This window comes from Nematolebias whitei, chromosome 13 (genome assembly GCF_014905685.2).
Source record: "Nematolebias whitei isolate Nwh7 chromosome 13, NemWhi1, whole genome shotgun sequence".
Classification (NCBI taxonomy): Eukaryota; Metazoa; Chordata; class Actinopteri; order Cyprinodontiformes; family Rivulidae; genus Nematolebias; species Nematolebias whitei.
Window position 1 is genome coordinate 24,481,885 of NC_056510.1, and position 9,217 is coordinate 24,491,101.

General features: G+C 39.0%; 2 protein-coding genes across 2 annotated transcripts in view; both read left to right on the plus strand.

Moving 5' to 3' along the window:
• The first annotated feature begins 484 nt into the window (after window positions 1-484).
• The window catches only part of gpr156 (G protein-coupled receptor 156), a 16,455-nt gene continuing 7,722 nt past the window's right edge, over window positions 485-9,217 (plus strand). The window contains exons 1-4 of the mRNA XM_037686502.1: window positions 485-625; window positions 7,841-7,968; window positions 8,325-8,460; window positions 8,544-8,654. Of these exons, the coding sequence (XP_037542430.1) occupies window positions 485-625; window positions 7,841-7,968; window positions 8,325-8,460; window positions 8,544-8,654 (516 nt within the window). The remainder of the gene's footprint in view (window positions 626-7,840; window positions 7,969-8,324; window positions 8,461-8,543; window positions 8,655-9,217) is intronic.
• LOC119419192 (E3 ubiquitin-protein ligase TRIM39-like) lies at window positions 5,924-7,567 on the plus strand. Its single transcript, XM_037686503.1, has one exon. It carries the CDS (start codon window positions 5,924-5,926, stop codon window positions 7,565-7,567), a length of 1,644 nt encoding a protein of 547 aa, XP_037542431.1.

Consider the following 9,217-nt stretch of genomic DNA (forward strand, 5'->3'; position numbering starts at 1 on the left):
AACTGCTGTAATTCTATACTTTTTCAAAAAAAAGATCATCTTAGTTTTAAACTTTGGCATGAAAAGTGCTGGGCGATATTTGTCCTTTACTGAATGTTAGGTATTGTGCGAGTCTATGTCAGAACATTAGCTCAGCTTTCTCCTCTTTTTAAATAAATTTTCTTTTCTGTTTGATCGTCGTTAATTTCACCGTTATGACCTAACCGAGTATAGATATAATACTATTTCTGCTACTGTTTGTTTTCTTTTGACTTTATTTAGTTTCTATAGCCTATCTAAAGGTGTTATGCCTCTTTAAAACTCCATGTTTTACATAACTTTACAAAACTATCGTCTCGATAGAAATAAGATGCTACAATAAGGGCTAAATGAAAAGTTTAAGAAGTTTAACCAAACTTCCCATTCTGAATTCTTGTATGTGTGTTCATTTTACAAAAGTGACCATAGCTGTGATGTGTGCTGGTCGTTTCAGGCCGTGCTTGTGATGGTGGACAGACTGGGGCCAGTCATGGAGCATGAGCTGAACTGCAGCTCTCAGTGTGACTCTCCACTGTGCTTCATCCAGTCTGGAGTCAGCAGGCAGGACGGCGTAGAGGTTCTGCAAAAGCTGTGCAGTCTTAGCTCGGTAAGCTTTCGCCAGTGGTGAAGAAAGTACTCAAACACTGTAATTAAGTAAAAGTACAAATCAACAGAGAAAAATGTACTCTAGTAAAAGTAGAAGTACCACATTAATGTTTTTACTTAAGTAAAACTAAATAAGTATTTGCTTTTAAAAACACAAAGTATTATCTGAATGTATTACTTAATGCAATGGTCTACAATATCATTAAGTTTGCCTATATGTATATTTTCTGTAATACGTTAATAGTGTTGAGCCATTTTAATGAACAATGCTGCAGATAATACATGTTTTTATTGTGTTTACTCTGTGACACAGTTCACACTTGGATTTGTGACTCTGTGCAGCAGAATTTCAGGGATGACCTGCAGAGTTAAATGACATTAAACAAAATAAGAAAGAGGAATGGTTTTACCTTTGAAAGTTTTTATTTAACACAAAGCAAAACCAATGTGTCATTTTAACTGCAGTAAACACATTTAAGTAAAAGTTGTCTGACAGAAAAAAAGAACATTAGACACATCTAGTTAAAATACTGTCCAGTCGACCTTGTAATGGGTCAATAATGAACAATGTTTTAATTTCCTGACACCATTTTCAAAACATGGACCCGAGTGTCGAACCATTTGGAGACATCTCTCGTCTCCTAACATCATGAACTGACACATTTTAATGTTGCAGCAAGAATTTCTTGTTCAAGTTCAGAAGAAGTTGGTTTTCAAAGTTTTTTTTTGAGTCCAGTCTGGCTCTTTTGGGGAGAGAGAATCTGTCCTACTGTACTGGATAGTCTTTCATTAGTCTTTCATTAGTCTTTCATTAGTCTTTCATTAGTCTTTCAATAAGATTCAGATGTTCTTTATTGTCATTCATTGTCCTTTATTGTCATGAGGCCATGAGTGGAGCGGATCTTCTGGCTGACTCTCCGCAGTGGAATCCATTTTGGGTGTGTTAGTGGTGCTGTGGGTGTGCCCAGCTCAATGATGTGTATATACTAGAATATATCCTGATGCATGCTCAATAATCCAGGTAGAAAAATCCAAAAAAGTTCAATCTGGTCCTCTGGACATTCAAAAAAATGCTGTGATTGCTAGTATCACTCAGCCCTCTGTGAATAGTAAACAGCCATCAGTGTGCTAATGATCCATTGTTAGGCTGATGGTCCTTCTTGAGCATGTGATCAGCTGGTTTTGGTTGTCAGCAGCAAAACTGGTTGATCCACTCTGAGAAGGTGCTATTTAAGAGACTGAGCTGAATACAGCACCTCAGACTGAGGAAGTCTCTTGGATGAGAGACGAAACGTTTCTAGATTTTTTTGCTTTGTTTTGTTTTTGTTTTTTTTTAATGTCCAGAGGACCAGATTGAACTTTTTTGGATACTAGAATATACATCATTGGTCCAGCTCTTCTTGAAAGCGGGTCTAACGTTACCTGTCCACTTTGCAGTGATTCAATGGACCAACTCCTCTCTCACCATTGGTTACTTTCAAACTAACAGACAAATAAAATAAAATAAAAACACAACATGAATACAATTTGTACCACAACATATTATAGAAATGTAGTGTAGTAGAAAGTACAGATATTTAATGTAAAATGTAGTGGCGTAAAAGTCGAAAGTACCCACGTTTAACTCTACTTAAGTAGTACAGATACATGAAAAATGTACTTAAGTAGACTAACAAAGTACTTGTACCTTGTTACATCCGCTCTCACGCAAGCATGTGCATCAGACATATCAGTATTACAGCAGACACACAGACATGCTACACATGGTTTATCTAATGTACCCAAAAGCCATTTGTTGTAGAGTATTTTTCACAGTACAGGCGAACATTCATTTCTCACTTCCACACAGTAATGAAAGCATTGGTGTAAAATGAGAGGATTGTTTTTCACCAATCTGGTCAACGATTACAATCTGAAACATTTGGCAATCAAGACAACTGGAACTTCATGTTCCTTAGAAATTATCTGAACAATTTTCTGGAGGCATTCACCCTGCTGATTTAGGACATAGTGATAGTTGTAAGGAAACACTGCTGTCATAAACCAGTGGCATACCATGATTATCTGAGGAGGGCGTTCAGCTTGGATGGCATGTTTTAACACCCAGCTGTGAAGACACTACAAAGTTTTAGTACAAATAAATCACTTTACTTTTAGTTTCCCAAGTTAGAAACTCACTAATCAAGAAGTGTTTTTCCTCCTTTTTAAGTGGGATAGTTCATGTTCCTTTAAGAACAAATACAATTCCAGTGCATCAAGTAAAACATCTGACTTATGTGTAATTTTCTTAACAATCACTAACAACAACTGGAACATAAAAGCCAACCCAATACTAAACAGAACAACCAACAGAGACAACCCATCTGAACACATGACTCGATAAAAGTCCACCCATTTACTGTATGTCCCAAAATTACCCAGCAGCCCCTGCAGCTCACGTAGCTTCTTACATGTTTCAATAACTCAGACTGAAATTAAACAGAAACCCACAGATCATGTTGTTTCTGTAGCATTTTAACATAGAATGAAACTAAATTACAAACATATATCTGAAAGTGATCAATGTAAATCTAAGTGGGATATTTCATGTTCCTTTAAGAACAAATATAATTCCAGTGCAGAATTATCATTTATTTACAGGTTGTATTGAATGCTTCACAGATCTTAACACACTCAAAAAAAAAAAAAAAAGATTATGGAGAGTTATTGTTTTTGTCCATATTTTTATTTATTTGTTTTGATGCAGTCTCAAAAACATGACTTTCCCTGATGAAGTTTAAAAATCTTCTAATTATTATTTATTTTTTTAAATTTTCTCATATTTCTTATGGGAAAATGTCCCAAAAACCCATTAGCACTTGCAAGACACCCAGTATCTGATATCCTGACCCTACTCTGAGCCAGAATCTGAGGTGTCGGCTGATGATCCACTCGGATGTCTCAGATTTTAACTTCACTGCAGCTTGAAGAAATGTGCCACGAGCCAATACCATCAGATGAACAAATGCAGCTTTAATGATTTTTGTCTATAATGAAATAAAACGGGCAGCTCCAAGAGGAAAATGTATTAATTTTCAGCCGGCTGGAAACAAATAAAAAGACTAGTAGAAGAAACAAATCATCCATGAGTAGCAATGTCAAAAGTCCACTTCAAAGATTGTGCAAAAGATTGTCTGGAAAACAAAAAGCCAACAAGCTAGCCACATTCACAAAGACAAAACATAGCAACAATTTACTGCTGGCATTGTGGCTATTTTTTTAGATTTGTAATCTAAAATTATGAAGGATAAGACAGTTGATGTGCTTTTGGTTGGGAAATAGATACTGGTTGCAGCAGCAGTCACGTGAATTTGTCACAAAATAATTCTGACACTGCTTGATATTTTTATGTTTTTGGTCACGAGAGAGCGGAATCAACTGGAGCTAAAACGGTTGCACAATATTCATTTACAAAAACAACATTTCTCTATGATGGATACAAACTGCTCTGCGAGTTCAAGCTCCTCCCATCGGGACGCAGATATTTGATTCCCAGATGTAAAACCAAGTGGTATGAAACCAGTTTTGTTCCTGCTGCCATAAGCTGCCAAAATGTGACTTAGCATAGCACCGGGCCATTTTTGAATCAGTTTTTAAATCATGTTTATTTTTTATACTTATTGTGTATCTATGTCAAGTTTCCTGTCTGACAAGAAAGATGACTCACCTCACTATAACCACATCTACCTAAGCGTATAAATAAAGTTGATTGATTGATTGATTGTGAAATGAACTTGGCTTAATACAGAAAATTCACCAGAACATCAATCAGAACGCCAACAGAACCATTTCTTCCTCTCTAAATAATACACAATCATATCAGCTATTCAGGTAATGAAAAATAAAGTGTTCTTCATGAAACCATAGCACCTTCTATTGGTTCATTATTGGTCCTCGTGCATGATCATTTTTGTGAAGGACACCAGTTTGCACCAATGCAACACAAACCGTTTCAATGTATGCTTTGACATCCTTCTTGGATTTTAACCTTTATGTCTTATTTACAGGGTTCCCAGCAACTCTGGAAATCTAAGAAAACCTGGAAAATGACTTTCACATTTCCAGACAGGGCAAACTCAGAGAATTCGAGAAAAACATAAACAGTTATGAAAACCTCTGGGAATTTGAACCCTGATCTGCTGATTAAAAGACGATCTTCCTGAGATTTTAATGAGCGCATGAATTAATGTTAATATTCTAGTATCGTTGAGTCCGTGTTCTGCTTCTACAATGTACAGACACATGTCCTTACTGATTGGTTATGGTGGCCTTTTAGTTTTAGATGTTGTACAAAATAATAAACTATTAGGAATGATTGATGTGTGCACTTACAGTGGGCTACAGTAGACTTACTGTCAACTCTGAATGTGACTGCCCGCCAACTAAAACACTAAATTCTGAGCATTTCCATGTAATTGAAATATCACCTGGAAATCCAAGATCAGGGAAAAATCAGGGAAAATTCAAGGAATTTTGTTTTCATGAAATGCTGGGATCCCTGATTTATGATTGCATATTTTAACTCAGTTTTTTATTTACTCAATGCTTACGACGATTGCTTGCTTGTTCTTTGTATGGTATGCACACACACCTGTTCCCTGTTTACTGTGATACTATTCCACACAAGGGGAGTACTGATTGCAAGAGGTCAAGTTAGGTAATGGGGGTGGACTGCTGAAGCTATGTTTAGCATCCCCTCTGACACAGATGCCTTTAAGAGAAGAGTTAGCAGAGTTCAACACCAGAAGGCGGCGAGCCAGAGGAAGTGTAACGTGACGTTCTGAAATAAAAACTTGAGCGGTGGAGACAAGGTGTTGGTAAACACAAACAAGTCCTTCCTCCCTTCATAGCACCACAAAAAAATTGAGGTAAGGTGTTGTTTTTTATGTTTTATGGTGTTAATTCATGCATGCTTTGACCTCGAGAGTGTGACAAAACTTGCTTCTAAAGAAAAGTAAAGTTTGTGTGTTGTAGCAATGACAACATATTGAAGCATTTTAAAAATCAGTTTTTCCTCCATTCCTTTTGTTTCTGGTTGATCTTAGTTAGCTTATAACAAACTGCTGATAAAATGAAATACTCTAATGAAATACTGAATAATACTACAATTAATACTGAAACACTGTGTTTGTTGCTCTTCGTGGATGTGGACGACCTATCGTGCACAAGTGTTTCTAGACCCTATAGAGTAAGACAAAAATACAAAGAGCTGAGCCAACTCGTTCCATAAAACCCCACCTGCTTTATTTCCTTCCCAGATATGGCCACTGTTGCCACCATCCTATCGAAGGAGCAGCTTCTTTGCCCCATCTGTTTGGACGTGTTCAACCAGCCTGTCTCAACTCCTTGCGGGCACAATTTCTGCAGGGACTGCATTCAGAGATACTGGCAGAGTGCCAGTCTGCCACAATGCCCCATGTGTAAACAGAAGTTGTACAAGAGGCCTGACCTTAAAGTTAACACCTTCATATCTGAGGTAGCCTCTCAGTTTAAGAAGTTCTCGGATGAGAAATACGACACCATGGACCAGCCACTATGCCATAAAGGTGAAGTGTCATGTGATGTGTGCGTTGGAAAAAAGGTGACAGCTTTTAAATCTTGTCTGGATTGTCTGGCTTCATTCTGCAAAACTCATCTGGAGCCCCATCTTGTTCTTGCCACGCTCAAGAACCACAGACTGGTTGTCGCCACGATGAGCATGCAGGACAGAGTCTGCAAGAAGCATGAGAGTCTTCTGGAGCTGTTTTGTCACACTGATCAGATGTTCGTGTGCCAAGTCTGCATCCAGAAAGACCACAAGGCCCACCTCACTGTTCACATAGAGAATGAAAGCAATAAAAGGAGAGCTCAGATTGGAAACTTAAATGCAGAAGTGCAAGGAATGATCCACGACCTTATGCAGAAAATCTGTGAGATCAAACAGCACATTCAGCTTAGCAAGAGAAACACGGAAAACGAGCTTGAGGAGAGTTTACAGATCTTCGACAAACTGCTCCAAGTTGTCCAGAGAGGTCAAGCCGAGGCAGCTGAGATGATCAAAGCAAGGCAGAGGCAAGTAGAAAGCAGAGACGGTGAGATTATAATGGAGCTGGAGCAAGAGATCGATCAGCTGAGGCACATAAACACTGAACTGGATCTGCTTTCAAGCACCAGCGATGATCTTTACCTTCTTCAGAGATTTCCAGCTTTTTCCACGACGCCAGCCGTCACTGACTGGTGCCGAACTTGGGGACAAAGTGTAGAATATGTGGGAACGATGAGGAGGGCGGTCAGGAGAGTTGCATGTCAGGTTGAGGAAATGGTAAAGGTTGAGGTGAAGAGGCTCTGCGAGTCTGAATTCAAGCGGGCAAAGTCCTGTGCCGTGGACGTGACTTTGGATGATGACACAGCTCATCCCAAACTGGTGCTGTCTGAAAACAAAAAGCAGGTCCATCATGGAGACGTGGCTGCTAGCTGCCTTGACACCCCAAAGAGATTTTACCCGTGTGTGAGTGTTTTGGCAAAGGAAGGTTTTTCCTTTGGAAGATTTTACTATGAAGTCCAGGTGAAAGGGAAGACAGAGTGGGACACTGGAGTAGCACTTGAATCTGTCAACAGAAAAGGAGGGAATATATTGAACCCTGAGAGAGGCTATTGGACCCTGGGGATGAGGAAGGGCATGAGCTACTGGGCACTCAACAGTACCCCTGTCTGCGTACCACTGGTAGAAAAGCTCCAGAAAGTCGGGGTGTATGTGGATGTAGAGGGTGGGCAAGTGTCCTTTTACAACACAGATACCCATTCTCATATCTACACATTCATTGGATACACTTTCAGTGAAAGACTTTTTCCGTACTTCAACCCACGGAGAAATCATGGCGGGGTCAACTCGGCCCCTCTTGTCATCTTGCATGTGAACATCTAAATTACCTGAACATTTGATCTCTTTGTGTTACTTTAGTAATGACTGGTGTTTTCTAAAAAAAAAATAGAGTTGCAAGTCTGTTTTGCGATGTTTGCTGTTTGCTCTAATAAAACATCCTCTGAGATGAATCTTTGTCCATCTATTTTTTTTGTTAGTTTGTGTCTTTGTCATAAGAAAAAGTGAGACTTCTGAACCCACATAACAGTAATCATACCATGCACACAAATGAGCTGCATTTAGATGTGATTTGAATAATCATGTCCCTGTGTGCAGTTGGCAGCGGAGCTCCCAAGGCGTTCATTATCTCCAGTGCTAAGAGCTGTCGTCTGGACGCTCCTATCCTGTGGCATTCTGTCGGCATTCTGCTTTCTGATTTTCACCCTGCGCTTCAAAAACAACAGGTAGAGCAAAACGTATAATGCCGCATTCAAGCTTGGATGCATGAAAAGTCCGTGGAGTTACACATATAGTGATATACCTGTTTTAAACGATAAAATAACAGGTAGTGGTTAAAGAAGAGCAAAGTACGTCCAGGTTAGCAATAACATTAAGAAATGTTAGGAGAAATGGTGTTAAGACATTCTTGAGAGTAAAGTGGGACACAGTATTTTGTAGCTTCTCAAAAAACACTGCCTTGTATGGAGAGATCTACGTAGAGCTATCAGGCCAACATCATGTTCCTGAGACAAATATTGTAGCAAAGATTAAACAGTAACTACATGTTACTTACAGGAAAATGTTTGTTTCCTTTCATCAGGATAGTGAAGATGTCCAGTCCCAACCTGAACATTCTGACTCTCTTTGGAAGTGTCCTCGCTTACGTCAGTGGTTATCTTTTTGCCATTGATGAACAAGCATACACACAAACTGGAACATCTATAGTTGTGCAGCAAGTAAGTTTCCACTACCCCCATATGCACCTCTGTTCAATTTATAATTGTGTTAGGTATGATGATGATGATGATGTACCCTGCAGGCTCGGACATGGACATTGTGTCTTGGAAGTACCCTGGTGTTTGGACCAATTTTGGGGAAGACGTGGAGACTCTACCGAGTGTTCACACAGCGAGTGCCTGATAAGCGAGTGGTAGGCATTCATGCTCTTTTGGTTTATACACTTGGTTTTAAATTATTTATTCCTACATTAACTGCTATACAGTTAGAGGCGCACATATTTATGGAGCCTCATGTACAACATTAGTACAAATAGAGCCCACATTGATGGAAGGAGAGCTAAAGACATTGTGTGGCTGAGCACTAATTCAATGCCTGATTGTCAACTTTGAGCAATGGTGACGGTATGTTTGAAGCTTTTTTGTAAGATATTGAATTTGGTAAACATCTTTAGACAATTTACATTTGTTAGCCCTTGCAGGTGTAACACCAGCACTGTGCTATGACATACTTTTAAAAGCTTCATGCCGTTACAGCTAATAATCCTCTGAACCGTAGATGAGGTTTTCACAAAGGGAACAGGCTTTAGCTTGATGTGTTTAGAGTGACAGACAGACAGACAGACAGACAGACAGACAGACAGACTGATAGACTAACAGACTGACCCACCGACAGACCGATAGACAGATAAATACAAAAATAGATACAAAGATAGATAGATAGATAGATAGATAGATAGATAGATAGATAGATAGA

Excerpts from the sequence above, each read along its gene's own strand:
- LOC119419192 (XM_037686503.1), top strand. The coding sequence starts at position 5,924 with ATGGCCACTGTTGCCACCATCCTATCGAAGGAGCAGCTTCTTTGCCCC.